This window comes from Notamacropus eugenii, chromosome 2 (assembly GCF_028372415.1).
Source record: "Notamacropus eugenii isolate mMacEug1 chromosome 2, mMacEug1.pri_v2, whole genome shotgun sequence".
Taxonomy (NCBI): Eukaryota; Metazoa; Chordata; class Mammalia; order Diprotodontia; family Macropodidae; genus Notamacropus; species Notamacropus eugenii.
The window spans coordinates 232,736,816-232,761,382 of NC_092873.1; the positions used below are offsets into that span (position 1 = coordinate 232,736,816).

General features: G+C 37.2%; 1 protein-coding gene and 1 long non-coding RNA gene across 19 annotated transcripts in view; one reads left to right on the forward strand and one right to left on the reverse strand.

Annotated features, from left to right (window-relative positions):
• The window catches only part of LOC140526907 (uncharacterized), a 96,268-nt gene extending 80,895 nt beyond the window's left edge, over positions 1 to 15,373 (reverse strand). Inside the window, exons 1-2 of one of the 3 annotated variants that reach the window (XR_011974588.1) lie at positions 15,298 to 15,373; positions 11,265 to 11,359 (exon numbers count right to left, since the gene is read on the reverse strand). This is a non-coding gene — a long non-coding RNA (uncharacterized lncRNA). Of the gene's footprint in view, positions 1 to 11,264; positions 14,089 to 14,858; positions 14,954 to 15,297 lie in introns of those variants that run through there. The other 2 variants (XR_011974587.1, XR_011974586.1) reach the window with 2 other exon arrangements.
• The window catches only part of LOC140526901 (utrophin-like), a 558,532-nt gene that overhangs the window by 148,900 nt on the left and 385,065 nt on the right, over positions 1 to 24,567 (forward strand). For 11 of the 16 annotated variants that reach the window (XR_011974583.1, XM_072643530.1, XM_072643532.1 and 8 more), the window contains 2 exons: positions 5,501 to 5,562; positions 24,250 to 24,342. Coding sequence is in view for 15 of the 16 variants with exons in the window: in XM_072643530.1 (XP_072499631.1) it covers positions 5,501 to 5,562; positions 24,250 to 24,342 (155 nt within the window). In the remaining variant the exon portion in view is untranslated. Of the gene's footprint in view, positions 1 to 5,500; positions 5,563 to 15,502; positions 15,590 to 17,064; positions 17,085 to 18,209; positions 18,431 to 24,249; positions 24,343 to 24,567 lie in introns of those variants that run through there. The other 5 variants (XM_072643537.1, XM_072643538.1, XM_072643541.1 and 2 more) reach the window with 4 other exon arrangements.

A 24,567-nucleotide genomic window follows, 5' to 3' on the forward strand; every position in this document is an offset into this window, starting at 1 on the left:
TGTGTGTGTGTGTGTGTGTGTGTGTGTGTGTGTGTGTGTGTGTGTGTGTGTGTGTGTGTGTGATACTATAGACAGAATTGATAATGGCTGATTTGGGAGTGAAGACCAGGAGCTGAGGCATCATGAAAGACCTCTTGCAGAAGGTGATGAATTTAGTCTTGAAGGAAACTAGGAATTCTGAGAAGTGGAGGTAAGCAGGGAGTGTGTTGCAGTTGTGAGGTGACAGATGGAGTGCTGTTTAGGGGAAGACAGCAAGAAGGCTGGTTTGACTGGACCACAGAGTATGTGAAAGGGAACATTGTGGAATAAGGCAGCTGGAAAGGTAGATTTGGACCAGGCTGTAAAATTCTTTAAATTCCTGATGGAAGACTTTATATTTATTCCTCTTGTTGCTGTTACTTGTCCTTTGTTCTGGAGGAGGACCATGACATCAGGGACGTGATGCCATGACATGCAAACGAATTGGATTTAAGTGAGGGAGGGCTGGGAAAAGTTACCAGCCTCCCTTTCTCCTCCAGAGCCATCTGGATCTAGTGGCAAGATATAGATCAAGAGTACTGGAGACGGCCCTGGATACAGTGGAAGACCTTGATCTTTTTAAGCTAAGGTCTTTATAATAGGTTTCAGTTTGACAGAGGCAATGCACTTTCAATGATTTAAGTCTAAGTAAGAAATGAGGCAATAGCCTTTCTTACCTACTTCAAAAAAAAAAAAGTCAGGGTTTCTGGCCAAAACAATCGCTATTTATACCAATCTGGCATAAATGACCCAATCTGGGCCCAAACAATGACTAGGTGGGGTTTGGCCTGGCGTCTGTTATTGGCCATTCTATGAGAGCAGAGTGATTTGGGTTTAAGGGCTTGGTTCTTAAGAAAGAAATCCAGCCTGTAAACCTCAAGATATCTTTCAAGGTTTCAGAAATCAAAATTTACATTCCTCTGTACAGAACACTCATAGGTACAGTTTCGATATCTTATGTGAACAGGACAAAGGGAAAGAAAGGAAGAAAAGAAGCAAAATTATCTGTATTCCCCATTTGGCTAGCTCTAGTACCCACAGAGGTGGTTGTTTGTCAACCATATTTGTTCGTAGAGTTAAGAGAGAACCCCTGGAGTTCATTGAATAGGGGAGTGACCTTCCTTTGAGGCAGTTGTGTGGCAGATGAATTATAGTGAGGTAATGCTTGAGCCTGGGGGTCTATTGGCATGAGATTAAGATAGTCTAGGCTAGAGGTAGTGAGGACCTGAAGGGCTATGTTGGTGGAAAGAAGGGGTTGGAGGTGATATATACTGTGAAGGTAGAAACCATCATATTTGGCAGTGGATTAGATAAATACAGGGGAAATCCAGAGTAGGCAAAAGTTAGGGATGACTTGTAAGTTACTATTTCTGTTGATACTACCACTGTTGAAGATTAGGGATGCTGGGACCCCAAAATAACAACACATGGGTCCTGCCTGAATTAATTTGACCCAAGCCTTCTTTCAGCCAAAGCCTAGGTTTATTTAATATCTGCCATATTGGCCAGACTCTTAAGGAATCTGAACATTTGCATTGCTAATGCAAGTGAGCCTAATGAATCTGAGCACTTTCATGGAAACTAGATGGATCTTATATACAGAAAGACTGTGGGAGGGATCTGGGAGTGACTGGAAGAGGGGTCTAGGGAAGGGCCAGGCTGGGGTGACTGGAGGAGGGGGTCTAGGGAAGATCTTGATGGGAATGGGATCTAGATAGGATCAAAGGTGGGAAGTAGCCAGGGAAAATCAGTAGGTTAGGGAGAATGGAATGAGATTGGTTTTCGACTACTATGGAAAGCCAGTTGATAGCCTCTAGCTAATGGCAGAGACAAGGAATGGCCAGTGAAGAAGATTACTGGAATGGGTAGATGCCAGATAAAGTGGGAAGATTCAAGGAGAGTTCAAGGGGGTTTTCAGAGCCTGTATCTCCTCACTATCATCTTCCTACTCTTCATTTAGAATTTTATTTCTCTCTTCTGTCTCCTTTACTTGCTTCATCCTGAAGCATGTCTATTTGACATTCATGATACATCTTGCTTCTGCCTCCTTCTCTTCAAGCCCAATGCAGCTAACCTAGTGCAAGTCTTAGTGACTTCATACATAAATTAGTGTTGTTTTCCTCATTATTCCAGTCTCCAGTTTTTCATACCTTCAGTTCATCCCTCACCCCATTGTCCAAGTCATCTTGCAGTAATGTAAAACTCTGACCATGCAATTTTTATACTTGCAAATCTTCTAGGACTTCATTTTGTTAATTCTTTATTTTGGCATTTAACACCTTTATCGGGCTGTTTTATTTGCACTCATCCCCTTCTTTGTACTTAGCCACACTGTGGTTAGTCATCCTTTTCCATATCCCATATTATTCACTATGTCTTTGCTCTTATCATCCTGACTGTCTTCTTCATCTGCTTGCTACTCAATGAAATCTTTCCCTTTGCTTATCTCTTATCTTCTAGCTTCATAGCTACAGGGTTGTTGAGGATCAAATGAAATGATGGCTGTAGATTAGATTAAGTAAACTGCTACCTAACGAAGATGATGATAATATGCTTAACTTCAGTGATCTGCAGCCTTACCCATAGAGATAATTTCCCAGTATCCCAATATGCTAATGATAATATAGCAACTATTTTTTTCTTTACTAGTTTTTTTTTTAAGCTCTTCCAAGTTTAGATAGATTGATTCTTGAACAATAGAGATCTGGTTTATCAATGGAAAATTCCGAAAAATGGGAATCAAATTTTGGAGACCCTTAAATGCAAGACTGAGGAGTTTCTGTTTTATTTTAGAAGACATAGAAAACCTTTCAAGGTTTTTGAACAGTGAAACCTCAAAGGGGAATATGATGATCAGATCATCACTTCTTGCCCACCATCTTACCCCTAGATCCTAATAGAGACAACCCATGACCTAGAACTGAAGATCCTTGGAAATATCAATCCTTACAGCTCAGAACCCAAAACTATCATCCTCAGAAGCAATCCTTGTGGAGATGCAGCCTAGCAGCTGCTCCTTCAGATGCTTTAACCACCCCTACTGAAGACTCAGAAAAGAAAGTTCTTCTCACTTGGTAGTGTCAGGGTTCAACATCAGAAACTGATATGATTTTATCAATGGAAATGACAGTAAAAAAGTGGCCTTATTATCTGCTATCTAATTTGCCGCTGAAACCTTCCATATGTTGTATCTCATTAGCAAGTGAATTAAATGAGAGCAGGGGTTGTATTACTTTACTCTTTGTGTTACAGTACTTCAAAGATAATAAGTGCTCAGCAAGGACTTTATTCATCCAAGCATTTGCCAGAACTTTCACTCTCTTGGTATTGCCTAGGGTTCAATGTGGCCAGGACCTACTACATGTTTTTATTTTTGTTTCATCAGCTTGCAATCAGCAGTGGTTTCTGCGTTAAAAAAAGAGAATTCGATTGTATTTGAAAATGTAAAAAACAAATAAAAAATAAAACAGGGAGGTATAAAATCAGATGGACAGGTCGTGGGATTTGACCTTTGAGCCATAAATTGCCAACCTCTGGTATAGCCTTTGAAAACCTAGTGGTACCTCCACACCAGGGGGAGATTGTCTTCCTCTCTTATGATTAAGGATCTTTGATTTCACTGATGAGGGTACACTCTCTGACATTACAGGCCATATCCTGTCTACATGCTTGTCCTATGAGACTATTGTTTACGTACTCTTGTACATCCTTTATAAGGAATGGACCTAATGGATGGAAGCATCTTCCTCTAGATTTTTCAGTCTGCTCATGGATCTATACATACAGTGATTATGCCTACATTGTGCTGTATCAATGATGTCGAACTCAAACAGAAATGGTGGCCGTTGATCTGTACATAAGAATCCCTGCTGGCTCCATGTGAATTTAATTTAAAAATGTAATGTTATTTATGTTTTAATCATATTTTTATTTATTTAAAAAAATTTTCCAGTTACAATTTAATTTGGTTGCAGGCATGAGGGAGTGCTGTTCAGGCTGCATGACTGACCTCTGTGTGCTACATGGTTATGATTGTTTCATGTCCTTTTGGATTTTTGTTGATTTCTTTGAGGCTAGTAAATGTGTCTTTTTTTTGTTTCTCTTTCTGAACTTAATGTAGTGCTTTGCTTAGTATGTTGAATGTTGAATGAATAGATGAGTGAATCTCAAGTATAAGTGGTAATAGATATGATATACTCTGTAGAGATACATACTCTGTAATTATTCTCTGCTATTTTGGTGAGAAGGCCCGTGCTCATTATTGCGTCCTAGAAAACTTTCACAGCCCCTTAGGAATTGTTTGCAGCTGGGCTGAGTTTAAGACGATAAGTAATCATCTTGCCTGGTTTGAGCAAACAGTTGGAGAGAGAGTAATGTCTAAGAGTTTTATTCCCAGTGTATTCCTATATGTGAGTTGTGGTTCCATCTCCAAAAGAGATACAACTGAGGCAGATTTAAAATGTGGTACCCATTTCCCCATGTAAAATGAGGGCATTGGGCATTGGACTAGATTTTCTTTAAAAAGTTCCTTTCATTTTTAACATTCTTTCATTTCTATGGGTACCTTATCACTTAATATTTTAAAAGTAAAGTTGTTAGAAATATGTACTTGTCATCTTTTAAAGCTCATTAGGTAGCAAATAGCTAAATGATTTGTTCAAAACCACTTAGATAGATGGTAGCAGAATCAAGACAGGAACTCAAGTTTTCCATGTAAACAGTTTAGTGCTTAGTCCATTAAGTCCTGTTTCCTCATCAGGACACAGAGATGTTCATATCTTTGAGCTGAAAGAACGCCAAAGTCAATAAGATGATCCACGGGGTTTAGAATAAACATTTCTACATTTAGCTTAGGAAATAGTTTGCTGTTAAAAAAGAAAATCTGTTGTTCATTGATTTTTTTTTCTACTCAACTTTGTTTTCCTGTAAAATACTATAGATGATTTTGATCCATGTCATGTCATACTTTTTACTTCTGCTACACTGCAGGAAAGATGTGCTGTAGAATTTGTAAATTCTGTATTGCTTTTTTCTCTTTTTGAGATAGAGCCCCTGATAGAGGAAGGCAAACATTTCTATGGAAATCAACTTTTAAAACTTACTTATGGAATAGTGGGGCAAAGAAGATTCTTTATTATATTGAAACTCTCTGTCCTGCATGTAGTTTCCTTTATAAAAACAGAGCCAGATTGTTTTCATTTTCAATCATTCACAGAGAATAGCCACATTAAAAGCCACAGTTCTGGCATCCAGTTACTCACAGGCTTGAGACTGATCCCTGAGGGAGAGGTGAATGTAACTCTATGAGATATTCTAGTAAAATTGGCCTCAATAAATGATTAACTTTTCAGCTATCACACTGTTCATTAGACTTGGATCATTATGCCTCATGAGCTTTGCTAATAGGACAATTTAAATCTCCCCAGGATAGAGATAATCTTGTTTAGCACACTTAACCATCCTTTCTTTTTTTCTTCTCCAGATGAGCACAATGATGTTCAGAAGAAAACCTTTACCAAATGGATAAATTCTCGATTTTCAAAGGTAACAATTCCTTTTGAGAAATTCCATGTTGGCAAAAAAGGGCAGTATGAAACATAAAATTATGTTACACTAAAGCACTTTATAAACATACTTTATTTAGGGGAATAAGTCATCATAGCAGAATGTATATACGTAGCCTATCAGGAAATGTTAACGATAGTGTTTTGGTAAAAGTTGGTAGTATGTAATCTTTGTTTATATCCTACAAAAAAGAAATCCTAAACGGAAATTCAAGAGCTGTCAGTGGGCATGATGTTATTTATTTCAGTGTTTTCTGAATATCTGAATGTAATCAGCTAACAGTTTGCTCTCTTTGACTCTGAATTCTCATGAAACATCCTACAATTGGAAAATTACTCTTTGAGCGCTTAGCTAGGATAGTTTTATTTCAACTTTGCCTATTTAAAGTGATAGATCCATCATCAGGGTGCTATTTCTGTCCTGTCCAGCCATAATGAATGGATTTGATTCTAGCCCTGGGGATAAGGACAGTAATTAATGTGCTGTGTGGCTTTTTTCTTAGTATTTTTCCTTCAGTTCTGGCAATTTCCAGTACCTCTCATTGCCCACAGCATTCAATACAATCCAATAAACATTTATTAAGCACTTACTATGTTCCAGGCATTATGCTAAGGATACAGTTCATTAAAAAAAGAGAGGCCCTGCCTATAAGGACTTTACAATGTAATTGTGGGAGACAATACACAGAAGACAGGAAAAGGGGACAAGGGACGTTGAGAGGTACCCAACATGGGGGCATCTTGTGTGGAACTGAAGCCAGGCAAAGCAGCAGATGCCGAGTGGAGTAATCCCAGACATCCAGTTTCTGCCCTCTATAAAGGAAGGCACTGGGAGGAGTTGGTACGCTGCCCTCCAATCAGAGAAGAGGTAACATAACGAGTCTCTTATCCAGGGATTTTTTCTTTTTGTTTTTATAAAATGATAGCAGACTGAAAAATGGGTTTTAAAAAAAACTATTGAAAAACTATCCTAATTCTACTTTTTGTTAGTACTAGAGTTTTGTTCCATTAACATTAGGATGGCATGACGATCTCCACATTGATTATCTAAAGAATACAGAATACCAGATGGCAAATCTAGCTTTCAATTCAATTCAACAAAGATTTATTAATTGCTCTTCTGTGCTAGCCACTGTGCTCAGTGGAAGAGATATAAAGACAAACCTACAAAACCTCTGTCTTAAGGTGCTTACAGTCTCATGGGGGATGGGTGGGAGAACAAGATGTAAGTATAAAACTAAATATATCTACAAGGTGATATAAAAATATCAGGGATTTTTTGATAAGTACTGCTGCCAATCATAATTGTCAACCTCAGAGACATTTTATTACTGGTTTAATATGTGTTTGTAGTACTGACCCATGGTACTTAAACAATGGACAAAAACATCCTTTTCAAACATCTTAGATAGGACAAGATCAGATGAATACAATTGGAATTTTTACTGTGGGCAAATGGGAAGGTAAAGATTTACCCATCAAAGATAGCTGAAGGGGAAGATCCACATATCAGTAAATACTTGAGCCGGAATTTTGCAAACACACCATTGGAACGGACTAGATAACTACAGATCTAAAGCCAGATGTGTCAGCTAAATTCAAAAGGCTGCAGTCAGTTATGTGAAATGCTCTCTCTCAGGCTAAATGGGAGCTACACTAAAATTCTCTTATGACAAAGGTAAAGGCAGGGAGATGGGGTAGGCCAGAGGACATAGATCTAATAAGATCTAATAAGAAGGGCTATTGTTAACAAGAGAATGGGAATTTTAGAGGTCATCATGAAAAGGGAGTGGGAATATCGGAGGGATAGGAATGACAGTAATGAGTATGAAAGGAGTAAGGCACGGTGATTTAGATAAATTCCTTTAGTCTAGGAGCTTAAATTTCAAAATCATTGAAGTTCTTTGTAGGGCCCTAGGGTAGTAACATCTTCTTGTCCTTCACTGTAGCAAATTTAATATTGATTTGCTTATCAATCCTTGATCAAATGGGGAAAGTAGGGCAAGTGATTCTGGGCTGCAGATGAATAGTTCCAGGTCCTGCTTGGTGGTGAAGGCTGGGGTCTGTAGAATCCTGGAATGTGCCATTGGGCCGACCCTGCTCTAGCTTGACTCCAGAGTTGAGTAGATGTTCATCATCACGTGGGGGAGTTAAGGTTTCTGGGAGATCTTGAGAAACTTTTACAAAAAGAAAGTATGGTGGTCTGCATGTATAGTAAGGGAATAATTTAAATGGAAAGTTGCCTTTCAGGCTCTCTGTTTAAGAAGGGTCAGAGATAGGGTGGTTTGTATCCTGAGGTAGTGGACGGAAAGTTTGGCTTCTGAGGCAATAAGATCTTGTTAGGTCTTTCCTTTGACCTATCCTGGCATTGTGGCCTTGGGTAAGTTGTTTAACTTCAGTGCCCCAGGTAACTGTCTTAAGACTCCAACAGTTGCCTTTCTGCTTTGAAAGGAGTTTCCTCACTGGGAGATTCCTATATTTATAAGATCACTCATCCCAATGCTTCTTCCCCTTCTACCCCGCAAACAAAGATAGGATAATGATTTAAAGAAAGTTATCTTAGTATCTTTTTAATAGTTTTACAGAAAATTGGTCTGTAATTAGAAATTTATAGCAGTTGAGTACAATATTTAAAATTGATTCATGATCAATGCAATTCACAGCTAAAGTTTTGTTTTTAGCATTTAAAAAATTCCCTTAGCAAAAGTTTAAGTTTAGTAGGGCATAGGTGTTTTTGTCTTAATTTGGTGAAGAGGAATGTGAAAACTAGCTCTAATGAAAGGATCAAGAATGTAGGTGATGTTTATTTAAGTGGGCTGTTGTTGAAAGGATTATGGCAAGGAAAAGTTAATTAAGTTAATTTTTATGCAAGTTCTTTTGTATGGGATCCTCTAAGTCTATCCATAGCTATTGTTTTTTGATTTAGTCATGGTTAAAAAAAAAGTAAATTTATAACTGCCCAAATGCATAGAAGATTGGCTCAGGTAGGATTGCTCCACTGTTTGGAACAAGTTAGTTAAAGATCTTGTGTTTTAGGGACTTAATATAATCATTAAAAAGAACTCCCCTAGTTTTGAAGATAAATCTGAAAGAAGAGAACTTCATTACATAGCAAATTATGTTGAGAATTAGGTAAGATCTTGAACTGGGTGTTCTGTAGCTGTCTTAAACTCAATATGTCCAAAACTGAACCAATCATCTTTTGCTGCAGACCCTCCCCCTCATCCAAAGTTTCCCATTATTGTTAAGGGTAACACTATCTTCCTAGTCCCAGTTCCCCACCTTCTGAGTTCTCATTGTATGTATGTTGTCTTCTCTGTTAGATTGAGGGCTTTTTGAAGGGAGGGAGAGGGGCTTTCTTTTGTCTTTCTTGTTATCCCCAGAATTTAGCACAGTGTCTTGCATATAGGAGTCGTTTAATAAATGTTTATTGACTGAATTATCACAGAATCTATGAGGTGGAAAGCCTTGTAAGAGCCTTCAAGTCCAAGTAGAACCTGACCAATAATCTCCTTTGGCAACATCCCCAGTAAGTTATCATCCAACTTCAGGCTGAAAATTCCAAGGGGAGAAAGGGTACAGACTGGACCCCTTACCCCCAGGAGTGTCTTATCCCACTTACTCCAGCTCTAATAGTTAGGAAGTTTTACCTTCCATCATGCCTAATTCTACCTTTGTGTCAATTCTAGTCTCTTGGCCAAAGAATAACAAGTCTTATGTCTTTTCATAGATTTGGAAACCATTTATCTTATGCTCTCCAAATCCTTTTTGTCCTCTAGTTTAAACTTTCCCCATTCCTTCAACCTGCTACTCCATTTTCCAGTCCTTGCACCAAAGCCACAACTAGGACAGGACAACTGGGGCTTTTCCAGGGTAGGAAATTTAGAGGTTGTAAATAGCACTATCCCCTGAGATACGCTTCCTCATTACCTTGCCCCTGTCTTATGATGATTGATGATCCTTATTTTCAGGGCACTTGTAGTTAAGAAAGTTTGATGTCTCAGGGTGTGGGGATAATTTCAGTCCATTTCCCAAGAGCTGAAATTGACTATTAAGGCTCTGCTTCACTCACCATGTTGCTCTAGGAAGTCACTGCCTTCTGAGTATGCTTCAGCTTATCTTTGCTACTGTTGATGCTCACAACTGAATATGGTACTCTAAGTGTTGATAGAGCAAATTCTAGCAGAAGTATTATTTGCTTCATTCTGGACATTATCCCTCTCAACACGATTTAGGATAATATTAGCTTTTGACAAATGGATATGGAAAATTAGAGAAAGGGAACATATATGGTACAAAAGGAAGGAGAAAGTATAATATAAGAAAATATAAAGGAAAATAATATAACATAATGAAAGATAAGAGTATGAATTAGAAATTTTAAAATTACATTATAGATGAAGCATTTGTCATGTAGTAGGCACTGTGCTGTATTATGGTGTATATTAAACCACTAACCCTATGATTCTTTTGTGTTAGGCAAAGAACGATATCCCAAATACTAGATTACTCTTCCCCTTAGATACTTTTATTTTCCTTTAGCAAGGAAAAGAAATTCCAGAGCATTTTGTTAGCGTTTCAATGTTGAGTTTGGAGAACTGTGAGAAATGAAATATTTAATAGTCTTATTTCACCTTTAATTCTTTTCCTTCTAAAGAACCCAAGGTGTATTGACCATGTAGGCAGTATGCCTGAGTCTTGGCATGGCATTTTCCTTTAGATTTGGTTAGTCATTGTTGAGTCATTTCTTTAAAATAAGCAAAAATAGAACCCCCCAAAGCCAAGCAAACAAAATGCTGTCCAAAAGTACAAAAGAAAAATTCACTTAATAAAATGCTGAAATGAATGACAGATAACCTATCAACAAATGGAAGAAAACTTTACTTCATGAACCATGTGAAATTCTTTGCCTTGAATGAAAATCCATGTAAGAAGACTAGAGGAAAAAAAAGTCAGACCTCAAATATTTACTAGCTAGGTGACCCTGGGCAAGTCACTAAGCCCTGATTGCCTCCTTCCAAAAAGAAAGAAAGAAAGATGGAAGGAAGGAAGAAAAAAAAAGAAAGACACCATGTGACAATGAATGGTTTGGACCTCTTTCTAGAATTGTCAGAAACTTAGAATAAATCCTTTAGCCTAGGGGTTTAGATCTCCAGACCTCAATTTCCTCATCTGTAAACAATACATAACATTAATACATACTGCACCTTATTATTGTTATTATTAAGTTTAAAATGATGTATCTAAATTATCTTTAAAACTTGAATTGTAATATGAATGTCAGCTACTGTTATTCCAAGGCACTGGGGTACTATTTATGGTTATAAAATTAATTTAGCTGCTCTTACTCTATTTTAAAGAAATAGCTAAACATTGTAAAGCACTTTTCCAACTATAATCGATCTTCTCAGTGCACTTCATGTACCTCATGTACAATTTGTGTACCTCAGAATTGTGGTATCATTGGTTGTTCATCATTTAAATTCTAAAATTTGAGACTGAAAAAAATTCTTGATTCATCAGTCCCACTTTATTCCAACCCAGGATTTACTTGAATATTCTTGAATGTTTTGATCATTCTAATTTAAACATGTTACTTTAGTTTATTAGTAGACTTGTCTCCCAAGGGAGGCAATGAAGACTCCATTGCTTGCCTGTTAAGAAATATCATTTGACTTTTACCTTGCATTTTCCTTGGCACGTTTTCAGCACTGTTCATTTGGCATAGTCAGACGGTCCAAATGGCAGAATCTCTCTTAGGAATTTTTGAAGTTATCCTTGAAAAGGGAGATGGCAAAAGAGAAGGAATTGGATATAGAGAAGATGCATATTTTCACAAGTAGTTAATTTTAGTTGGGATTAATTTGTTGAGTCACCCAGTTATATGGAACCAATACTTATTAAGCAACCACTATACTTAAGGTGCCAGGATTGTCACTGGAATGCATACAAACAGAAAATGAAACGTTTACGTTTTAAGAATCTCAGTACTCAAATTCCTGTTGATTCCTTTTAATGATGCAGATTTCAATTAATTCATACCATCTCATTTTGTGCAACTCTTTTTTTTTTTTTTTGTATTCTTGTATAAATTTGCTTTGGAGGTTTTGCTAAATGTGCTGGGGACCTTCATGGGATATCATTCTTCTGACCTCATGAGTATACCAGGCAAGCACATGAGTTGTCCACTGATTATATCTTCCATTCTCACCAGCCCACTTCCCTTTTCATTTATACATTTAAAAAAACAACGCCTGATATCCTTCATTCTTGTTTTTTGTAGTTTCTTATTGTGTGTTAAAGCAAATGTGTATCTGTCCACTGACTCATTGGTTCTCAGTCCTTTGGAGACTCTATTAGCGCTATTTCTCTGTTAAATGAGAACCACAATGCCAGATCTTGGTACTTAGATTAATAATATGTCCAAGTTTGAAAATATTTGAAGCATGTATGGGTAGAATAAAAAAAATAAAAATATAGTAATATACAAATAGAAATAAAAATATTGAAGGTTAGTGGAGAAAATGAGACTCTCTAGGAGCCAGGCCTATGGTAACTTTGAAAGTTTGTGATGGTAATGTAAGTGGCTTGAGATGTATAGTGGCATCTATAGAATGAATAGGACTAAAGTATCCACTTTTCTTGTCTTTGTGCCATTTCTGTTATACACACAGTGAAAGGAAAAATTCCCGTTCATTATTATAGGCTGACTCAGTGTAATGTGTATACTATAGCGTAGAGCTTCCAGACTCTTATTGGATCTATTAATGATTTCTTGCCTGTGGTTAACTTTAAACAAAAATAACTAATTGCTTTAGGCAATCATAATCCATCCAATGGCACAGTTATTTTAAGCTTCAGAGTGATTTATAATTGCCAGGAACTTTTAGAAGCAAGGAAACTGCTCAATAATTATTGAAAAATTGGAATTTTCCTTTTCTCTGTTGAGAATAATTGAGTGCTGTGGTGGATAGGGTAGATAGACTTTAGCAGGGCCCTGAGTCAGGAAGATCTGAGTTCAGATTTGGCCTCAGATATGTGACCCTGAGCAAGTCACTATTTTCCTTAGTTTCCAGATCTGTAAAATAAACTGGAGAAGCAAATGGCAAACCACTTCAGTATCATTGCCAAGAAAACCCCAAGTGAGGTCACAAAAAGTAAGACAACTGAAAAAATGACTCATCAACAACAAATCCAGGCTAACAATTTTCCATTATTACTTCAAGAAGGTAATTGGCATGGATTATTTTTGTTTGTTTGTTTGCTTTGAGGCAATCAGGGTTAAATGACTTGCCCAGGGTCACACAGCTAGTAAATGTCAGAAGTCACATTTGAACTCAGGTCCTCCTAATTCCAAGGCTGCTATACTATTCACTACCCCACCTAGCTGCCCCAATTGGTACGTTTTCAAAGAAATTTTATTCATATCCAGAAAAGTCTGGGAAGTTTCCTTCCTCCTCTTCCTCCTATTTTTCCGTCATGAGAATCGTGCAGTTAAAAATATTGATGAAGATTATATGTTGCCTGGGTTTTAGCATGAAGTTAGATAGCTCAGTTACTTCTTCAGTATTATGTCTTTAAAACACACTGGACCTAGTGAATTTGGCCAAGAAGTGGTAGGAATAACAGAACAAGCTGTTCACATTTTGGAAATGGCCTCATCCTTTAGTGACTCTAAGGTGTTTCCTGCCATCAAAGCATGTTTTGTTTTTTTTTTTTTTTTCAAAATACAGTTATTCTCTCTGTGATGCTCTGTAGCTGTGAATCATGGAAAACCATACTCTCAGAAGAGTCACAATTTTCAGTGACCCCAAAGTCATTGGAAATTTGCCTAGTTATCAGTAGGCTTTAGCACTTATGAGAAGTAACGACTTCTTATAAGAATAAGTGATACTTAAAGATATCATGTAAGACATAGGTGTCAAACTCCACTGTCAATCTCTAGAGTGGCTGGACCAGATTAAAATGTAATTGGGAAATATTTAACAAAATAATTAGCAATATAATACAACATAAATATTAATCTGTGATTTTCTGGGGCAATGTGTGGCCAGCCAGGATCTTTTTCTATTTGAGTTTGGCAGGCTATCTGTGACCAAAGGGGAAGTTGGCTTTTCCTTTTGTCAGAGTGAAGATTCCCTGATGGCTGCACTGGTATCCCTAAAAGGGCCAGAGGAAGAGCTCTGGTATGTTGGGCACACCTTTATGGAGGATTTATGGAAAAACATAGGCAAGTAATCACCCAGCTTTTGGATAGGTTATGATCTTTACTGTGGAAAGGAGTTCATATATTAGTGATATCAAGAAAGAGTTGAAGTATAATTCAGATTCAGGTGAGATGCCTTGATTATTTCTCAGCTTGATGCTTGATCATTAGCATAAATTTTCTTTTTTTCTTAAATATCACAGAAAATAGTATGCCATTTTAATTATGCAAAAACACCTAACACTGGGAGCACTGTGTCCACTGAGCTTTCGTATTCTTGGTCAGAATTCCAGGACAGTTTGGTTGACAGTTATTCTTAACTCCTTTTATCATTCTACTCTGAGTGTAAGGGATGTATTTGTGCATGCATGAATGTACCTGCCAGTCAAATCATTCAGCACAGGTCCCAATTTCTTAGTCTCTCTTGTACCATCTCTTGCCAGGCCAACAGCAAGTCAATAAGCATTTATTATAGACTTAATATGTTCTAGGCACTGTGCCCAAAAACAACCCTTGCCTTCCATGAGCTTATAGTCCAATGAGAAATTGAATGTCTCATTGAATCCCTTCTGCCAAGGTCTTTAATTTAGAAAAGTAGTTAATCAGTGGTAAAGCAACTTAAACATATTATCAGAGCATTAGCCATATGTTTCACAAATTATAACTTCATTTAGTGTGTACTTCAGTCTCTGAGCAGAAAAAATATCCAGAAATAATTGGGCTTTTCTTTTCTGCCCCTAGCTATGGTATCTTAATGTGAAGATCTTCTTCATAGTTATTGCTAAAAAATCAATGTCTGGTTATAAATGGCCAGCTTCCCAGGAAAACTGGAGCTGGCTACATGCATTTAATTTGTGTCTTCTTTAGAAAGGATGTATTTCTCCTTTTTTGCATTTGTGTTGGCAAACAAGACAGCAAATTTCTGGCAGTGATACTTCAGGAATGCTATTGCAGGAACTGAAACTTTGTTGTGCTCCAGGCTGTCCTTTGGAGCCCTAGCTCTGAAACAAGATTTCTGATAAAGTATTCTATAGACCAGACCCAAGTGGTGTATAGTTTGATTGTTGTACCTCTAACCCTGACAGGAGCAGGGGGCAGGTGTGATCCCAAGTGACATTGATTCCCTTTCTTGGGCAGTTCATCTGTCCTTGCTTTTTTTCTTCTGTTCGTCCAACGGCTTAGAAACTCAAGATGTAAATGAAGTGAATCTTTGTCAGAACATCTGTATCCTGCCACAGATCAGACTTATCCCTTTACATCTATTCAGTTGAATTTTATAAGGAATCTCAAAGTTTTGTGGCCTAGATCCTCATCTCCAGGGAGGTGAATGTTTAAAATATCAAAGAAAATATTTCTCACTATTAAGAGATCTTTGATAATGGAAAAATCTGTAACCTCATTTGAAAATCTGGTCACGTATTTATGTGTTTTCATGTGTCAACCAAATCTCTTGGTGAAATTCATATCTATTTTTCTCTTATTTGTTACTCAGTCTTTAATTATACTTACCATAATCTTTTATGTGTGGTATTCAGGTCCTCAGAGTGCATTTATGATCTCCATTAATTTTGACATTCTCTCCAAGATCACAGTTTGTCCATGTCTGCTAAACCTTTGTTGGAGAAAACCATTGTCTCTCATCCATTTATTGTTTAAACCAGCATTTATTCAGCATCTACTCTGTAAAGGGACCGTGTTTTACAGAGTGCTGTGGGGCATAGAAAGATTCAGTGTGGGAATGTGGAACCTAAAAAATGAAGGACTTGCTATAAGGAAGCTCCCATCTCTGGAGTTTTAGGAGGTATGTGACGTTAGTCATTTAACCTCTCTTAACCAGAATTTCCTCATTTATGAAATTTCAGTAATAGTATTTGGGTGACTTGAGAAAACTCCTTTGTAAACTTTAAAGCTCTGAGTACTCCTTATGCCAGAGGCTGAGGGCTTACATTCCATGTTAGGGAATTTTATAATTTTATCTCCTAAAAGCCTTTCTTTTGTGCATACTTGTTATGTAATTCTGAAAACATAAGTAGATTAATTTACCTAAGACAAATTTGAAGGGCTTTAATATGAAAGAGGGATTAGACCCTTCTCACTTGAGTTCTTTGTGCGAAGACTGAATTGGGTAGACAGGGAATCCTTTCTCAGAAAGACATCACCGGCTTGGTGCCGCCACTGCCCTCAAATCTGAAGTATTGTAACAGACTTCTGGTTGATATTCCTGCCTCAGGCCAGCCTTCACTCAGCTGTCAAAGTGGTCTTCCTGACCACATCCCTTCTTCATTTATAAACTCAAATTGGTTGTTGTTCTTTATTTTTGAAGAGGACCAAAATGACATCACTGTGTTAGAGTCCGATTACAATGTATTTGACTGCGGCGGATCAGACCAATATGAACTCAGAACCCTCTATCCCAGGTTGGGCACAAATAGTCCACATGAACATTTGGAGTGGAGATGCTTCTATATTTGTGCATCTCACATTTCTTTCAAGCTGCTGCAATTCTGCTTCACTCATGCTGGGCAGTATCTCCCATGTCTCACAATCAATTCCACAGTTCTTCAGAAAGACCTTGAGAGTGGCCTTGTATGGCCACAATCAAATATACAAACTTCTGTTTGGCTTTTAAAGCCCCATCCTACCTTTTTACAGGTTCTCCCCTCCCCATACTCTGTGATCTAGTCACATTGGCCTCCTTGCTGGTCCTTGTACAATATAAGACACTCCACTTCCTGACTCTGCATTTTCACCGACAGTCCTCTCTGGCTGGAGTTCTGTCCTGCTTCCCGCTTTCTTCTTCTCTAAGTCTGTTAAAATCCTGCCTTCTACAAAAAGCCTTCCCTATGCCCTTAATGCTAATGCCTACCTCTGTCATCATTTTCCATTTATCATTTGTTGATCTTGTGTGTACATCTGCGTAGTGGTTAGTGTGTTGTTTTTCTTATTAGACTGTGAGTTCCTCAAGAGCAGGACCTATTTTGGGGGGAGAGTGGGGTGTAGGGGTCTTTTTTTTCTGCCCCCAGTGCTTAGTACAATACCTGGCACCTAGTAAGTGTCTAATAAAGGCACACCTACTAAATGTTTAATGAATGCTTGTTCATTGTCTAGATATTCTAGATATTCTCTGAGGTCCCTTCCACTTCTAAGATTTTGTGATGTCATGATTCCTTCCCCAAATGTTCCCAGTTTCAAAGATGGTCAGAGTTTTCAGTTCAGAATATATTAAAACTCATGGTTCCCAGAGGAGTTTTATTGCTGACTCTCGTTCAGTTGGTGTTCTGCCCTTCAGAATATAGGTATTCTTTGTGCTGTGTTGGTACCAGTTATTTTACCCTGTTCTGTATTATTCATGGTTGTTGGTTTTCACCTTCCTCCCTTTTAAATTATACTTGTCACAACTGAAGTCCAAATACCCAGTTATCACTCCCAAATGAAGATGAGAATAAGCGCAACCCTCCTTCCCCCTGCCATATATATATATATATATATATATATATATATATATATATATATATATATATATATATATATATATATACACATATGTATATGTAGAAATATTATAATCCGTATTTTATACAAGAGCAAACTGAAGGACACTGGTCCTTCCTGTTGCCCAGAGTATTAAATTATATTTAAGGCAATATACCTTTCATTCAGGAAATAGTTAAGCAGGTTGGTGAAGCAGTATATAGAGGTGGAGACAGGAAAACCTGAGTTCGAGGTTTTGACATGTGCAGGGTGACCCTGGGCAAGTCACTGAACCTCTATTTGCCTCAGTTTCCACATGTGTTAAATGAGGATAATAAAAGCATTTACCCCAGAGAATTGTTGTGAGGATCAAATGAGATAATAATTTTGAAGCATTTAGCACAGTGCTGGGCACATTTTTGTTCAGTTGTTTTCAGTCTTGTCTGACTCTCCATGACCCCATTTGGGGTTTTCTTGGCAAAGATACTGGAGTGGTTTGCCATTTCCCTTTCCAACTCATTTTACAGATGAGGAAACTGAGACATACAGGGTTAAGTGACTTGCCTAGGGTCACACATTTAGGAAGTATTTGAGGTGGGATTTGAACTCTAGAATAGAAGAGTCTTCCTGTCTCCAGGCCCAGCCGTCTATTCACCATGCCATCTAGGTGCTCAGGCCTGGCACATAGGAAGCAGTATGTATAAATGGTAACTACTATTCACTACTACCACTACCACCACCATCACCACCACTTTTACCACTCTCAGTATGCTCAAGTTGATGCTGAGTCACTAGTAAACATCCTTTGGAGTGACTTGCAAAACAAGCAGCCATTTGCCATTTTAACAGCTCAATTTTTAAATTTCCGGGAATATATAAACCTTGCTTGTATTGTTTTTGCATTCTCTAGAGTCTCTGCTTCTGATGCTGGATTAGGGCAGGCAAAAATTAGACATGTCTTTTGTGATTCCTAGAGATACCACTGGAACCTGTGATTTCAAATGGAAAGCCATTGCTCTAACTGGAGTCTTTGATCATATACTGCTGTATATGAGAGGAAAGGAAAAGTTTATGGGAATTTTGAACCTCTACCACATCTTCTTGTCTGAATAGCCAGTCCCTTTAAGGAATAAAGGAGTGAATTTGATTGGCATGATTTACTTTTCACCAGGTGATCCACATTTTCTACTTTCTGATAGTCTCTCCTTTTTGAGGTGGTTATAAATTGACTTTTTTTTAGCCCCAGGATTGACACTGACTACATCCTTGTCACTACAGTTCTGATCGTTCAGTTTTGTGCCATGCTTTTTGCTTTTCTAAATAGAAATCACTGCATTTATTTTGTTTTTAATAGCTAGGAAGTTAGTGTACTACAGCAAATGGAGCATTAAATTTGGAGCCAGAAGAACTGACTCTGCCACTTTAGACTTGTATGATCATAAGCAAATAACTCAAGGGCCTGGGCCTTAGTTTCCTCATCTGTAAAATTAGAATCTTGATCAGGAATGACCTATTAAGCTTCCTTTCAACTCTCAAGCTAGATTCTTTCATCCTGTTGCTCTCATATTTATTAATTATCAGTAATATTGTTGGATAGCTCTTCAAATATTTTGGTGGCATTATTTGGCTAAGTTCCTTCACTTCAAGGGATAGGAGAGATAAGAGAGTTTATATTAAAATGGCCTACAGAACTGGAAACCTCGGCCCCTCCCCACCAACAATAAATAACTTTGTTTTTTACATTTCTCTTATGCAGTAAAACCCAGTTATAGTTTGACCACTCTTAAATAGGCTTTATATAGCACATGTCAAATTATAACCTCCTAAAATAACACCCAGTGTAAACTTCATAAACCAAAGCTAGTCTGCATTGTGGATTTTAGTTTCTTCCTTGCCATCAGATTTCAGGGCTTCACTGTTTATAATTATTTACCCTCCGATAGAATTCCTGAGTTCCATTTTCCTTTGGACTTATTGGTTTCATTACCTGACGGTGAAGGTGACTTTGCAACTTCCAACAGAGCTTAACTTACAACTTTAGAGTAAATTGTTTGATGGAGCAAAATAGCTCATTTGGAAAACTGCCTAATTGGCTCAGAATATTAGGAAATATCCTCCTAGACAACAAACAAACACATCTTACTCAGTTGGACGCTCACCATTTTTGGTTTTTAGTTTTCAATATTTGTGGTATTTACTTCATCAAAGGACAAAGAGCTCCATTTCTTCCATCCTTTATTATAGTGCTTTTTTTCTCTATGACTCTCAAAGAAAAATTTGCCCCATCCTATCCAAGATTCCTAAAAAATGTAGCAGCAGGTCTTTCTAGTGGAAAGATAGGTAGTATAGGAAGAAGGACTTAGCTTAAAGAGGAGATGGTATTGATTTGGGAGGCAGGTTTCATATTGGGTTGAAAGGTAGGCGTATAACTTGAGAAGCAAGGAGAAATCTCATTCGTTATAGAACCATAGTTTTCCCATTGAAGTCTTACATTATTTTGTTTGGTGGAATACACCCAGAGGAGGGCCCCATCTTTCCTGCTTTCATTCATGATGTACAATTTTATGAATCTGTGTGTTAGTGGGCAACTCCAGACCCTCTCCCCCAGGAGTAGAGGACACTCTCTTTTATTATGCACAGAACCAAGCACATAGGAAGCTCATTACATATTTGTGGAATTGAAAATTACATTCCTCATATTTTTAAAGAAGTTATTACATAAGATGTCATTTAAAAGAAAAAATATAAATCAAGCTGTAAACTGGCAAGATGCATTATCTTTTATTTTTGTTAGAAGATGACTTCTGACATATCTGAACTTTTTCCCAGAAAAGATTCTCATGCGTTGAGCTTGTATTGTGAAAACAGTAGACATGTGCTTGACTAGAGGGATTACTTTCATGTGCTGTGCTCATTATTAAACTGATCTACATTTGAAATTTGTCCTGCTAAGTATTTTGAGAAATAATTACCCCATCCTAAATTTTATTTCAGTTAGCATATATTACATGAGTACTATATGCTGGTACTCTGTTAGGTGCTGGGATTGTTTATTTTTTTGGTGGGGGGAGATGAGGGATGAGGAAGGAAAATTTGAAGGGTCTCCATTTCTCTTGGAAACTTTCCAGCTCCAATGAAGAAACTGCTCTTGCTTGTGCAGACTGCAAACTGACTGCTGTGAATCTGAAACTTATTGTCTTATAAAGTTACCTGAAGGCATTGAGAGGTTAACCACAAACATTTATTAAGCACCTACTGTTGTCCCAGCCAGTATAACAACAACAAAAATACTATTTCTGTAGTGTTTTGCAAAACACATTACATATATTATGTCATCTGATCCACACAACAACCCTGTGAAGTAGGTACTATTCTTACCCCTATTTTATCAAGATTTTCTCTGTTAAACATTTTATCCTGACAAGTGAGTGGTCCAGGGGATAGAGTATCAGATCTGAAAGACCTGAGTTCAAATCTAGCCTTACTTACTAACAGTGTGATCCGGGACAAGTTACTGAATTGCTCTCTGCCTCAGTTTCCTCATATGTAAAATACGGATTATAATAACACTTCCCAGGACTGTTGTGAGAATCCTGAGGTAATAAATGTGAAGAGTCTAGCACAGTTCATGGCACATAATAAGCATTATATAAATGTTAGATATTATTAAATCCAGCCTCAAGACATTTGCTAGCTATGTTACCCTGAGTAAGTAACTTAACCTCTGTTTGTCTCAGCTTTCTCCCCTGTGGGAGAAAAATGGGGATTATAAGAGCATCTACTTTTTGGGGTTATTTTGAGATAATATTATTTCAGAGTTATTATGAGATAATAATTATAGAACACTTAGCATAATACCTGACATATAGTAAGTGCTATATAAATGTTAGCTGTTATTATTAGCTGTTACTTTCATACCCCAGAACAAATACCATCTCCTCTTTAAGCTAAGTCCTTCTTCCCATACTACCTATCTTTCCACCAGGAAGACCTGCTGCTACATTTTTAGGAATCTTGGATGGAATGGGGGAAATTTTCCTGTGAGAGTCATTGAGAAACAAAGCATTATAAAAAAGTATGGAAGAAATAGAGCCCTGGCAGTTTGCTCAACTCCTTGACTGGACGTATGGCACCCTTGGTCCCTTGAGTTCCTTCCTCTCACTTTATTGGTTTTCCCCAGAACCTGTATTTCCAGGTTAAGCACAGAATCTTTTAGCAGAGGAATTTCCTCCACCACCATCATCATCTTTGAGGCCTGTATTTATTTAATACTATCATATTTAATAATAATAATAATGTATGCATGTATCACTTTAAAGTTTCCAAAGCCCTTTACAGATTTTGGCTTATTTCATCCTCACAACAACTCTTGGAAATATTTGTTGTTATTATTTCCATTTTATTAATGAAGAAACTGAATTAGAACAGAGTTTAAGTGATTTCCCTAGGGTGACACACTTAATCAGTGTCTGAGGCAGGATTTGAACTCGAATCTACCAGTTCAGGTCTAGTACTCCACCCAGAGCATGGGTCACTCAATTGCCTGCAAAACATGTTTCCTCTGTATAAATTGTCATGTAGGTAATAGAAGTACTGTTATTTTCATTTTATAGTTAAAAAAACTGAGGCATAGACAACTGTTAAATGACAGAAGCTATATGACCTCTATCAGACACTGATACACTGGGACCCCTGCGTCCCAAGGAGCACCCAGTTAATAAAGATGTAGAATTAGGTAGCAAAGCCAGGACTTCTGAATAAGTCTTTCTACTATGTCAGGCTGCCCTGCTTGGTATTCTAGTTGTATTATATGTGTTGTGTCCCAAGCTTGGCTAGGGAGCATGACAATAAGTATCAAATCCTTAAGCATTTAGTAAATGCTTAATATGTGCCTGGGCACTGAACTAACCCAGGGAATGCAAGTATAAGCAAAAATAAAGATATCCTTTCCCTTCAAGGAGCTTACATTCTAATTAGTGTGAGTTTTATTTAATTTTTGTATATATCTCTGTGTCTAAGTGAATTATTCAGCCTGTAATATCCAATCAATAGATATTTGTTGAATTTGAAATCCATATATTCTTCTGCTGTATCTGGAATTGCTTTCTTTTAAATGAAAAAAAAAAATGTGAACAAACACAAACTTTGCAACATGCAAAGAACAAAAAAGAGGATTGCATATGAACTTGTTAACTTCTGTACACACTTATTTTTTAATAGAATCATTCATAGAACAGAAACACGTTTGAGAAGGGGAGAGAATATTTGTTTCCAGTAGTGTTTAGATTTGACTTCTAAGATTCATATTTGAAATGAATCTGGAGACACCTAATTATGACCTTTGGATTTAACATGTTATCCTGGACAAGTCACTTAACTTATTATGAGGCATTGCTTTCTCATCTGTAAAATAGGTGCATATTGTGGTTTATTGATGAACCTTAAAGGGGCTTCACAGAAGAATTAGATCAGTCAAGCTGAAATCTACATCCTACGTATTTGATTGTTCTTCCCCACCTTCCCCATGGGAAAGCTTTTAATAAGATGTATTGGGAAGAGGAAGCCAGTGAAGTGATAGGGAGGCAGAGGCAATTGGAAGGATAATAAAGGTAGAGAAGCATATGACCAGGGATATTTCTAGGCAGTGAATGGTTTTCAGGCTGTGGCAGGAGGAGGTGGTGCACCATGGTCTTGCAAGAGGCTGGCACACATTATTAGACCAAGGTCTTCCTGTCTCCCTGGTTACAGTGGGTTGGGACTCCTAGGTCTGTTGTGATTCAGAGAGAGAGAGAGGAAGGAGAGAGAGAGAGAGACAGAGAGACAGAGAGAGAGAATAAAAGGTGAAAAACAGTACCACAGAAAGAGAAAGATGTTGGGAATCCAAGCCTGAAGAAGTTATTTTTTTATAACTACAAATTTTGGGTAATGATTTTCCTTTTTGAGAAAAGGACAATTTCTTATTGTAGTTATAAATCACATGAAAAATGTTAGCAATGATTTAATTTAGAGAGGGGATGGTTAGTAAATCTCACACTTTTGAAAGGAATTCCAGTCATTTTAGGAATCTGTTTTTTTTTCCCTTCATCACAAATAATGAACTTTTCTCTGGGGAAGCAAATCCTTTTTTGTTTTCCGCAGGGAAAAAAGTAACCAGTTAAGTCAGTCTATCCTCTTTGAGTGGACTGAGTTATCTAGAAAGATTATCCGACAAAAACTAGTACATTTTCATTGGAATGTAGTTGCATTCTTTATAATTTAGAGTTTTGTCCATTTGGACGTTTTATTTCTCTTAGTTGGCATTTCTTCTAAAAAGATGAGTGTTTGCATTTATGTACCTGAGTCTGACTAAGCCATTTCAAGATTTCTTGTGGCCTTCAGTTTGTTCCTATTCCATTCATAGTCAGAAGAGAATGATCTGATAAAAAACAGTTAATTATAACAACACTCTAGCACCTTATTTTTCTAAAATACATTACAGTTTTCAAGGTGCATTCATATTATTTCATTTTATCTTTTTAGGAAATTGTTGAGTTAGGTACCACCACTTCTTTCACAGATGAGTTAACTGACAGTTAGCTTTAGGATAGGGGTAGGGGCTGCAGGTTCCCCACCTGTGCTCTAGGATTTTATGGCTCATGTCATAGATTACATGGCTTGTAGGATTTTTAATGAAAATTTAATAGTAGATCATTTTAGTAGTAGATTAATTTAATAGCGGACACATTTTGTAATTGAGCACATATGAATACGTACACATAAATATACACACATACACATGCAATACAAATATACACCCATGCACACATAAAATACACACGTACATGAATACACAAATAACATATTTATACATCTATAGATATGCTCCTGAATGTGCACATATACATATATGATACGCAATGTATCCATATACATACATATAGCTAAGTTTACTTGTTAGTTGTATCAGGTCAGCTTCTAAGAAAGCTGTTATTTTATTTTTATATTTTATAGAGTGGAAAACCACCAATCAAGGATATGTTTACAGATCTCAAAGATGGAAGGAAGCTTTTGGATCTTCTAGAGGGACTCACAGGAACTTCACTGGTAAGAAAAGTTGCATTTTAAGAATTAAGTGATGAATTGTTTCAAGTATTATTCTTGTTAGGGGAGTATAGATAATTGCCACATTATTTTAGATAAATGTAAATGTATTTTTAGTGGTCTTTTCCCAGCTTATTTGATAAAGCAGTATTCATTCTGTCATCTTGAGAATTTCACTTTTGCCACTGATGAATGATTGTAAAGGTGTTAACAGTGCATTGTCCCATT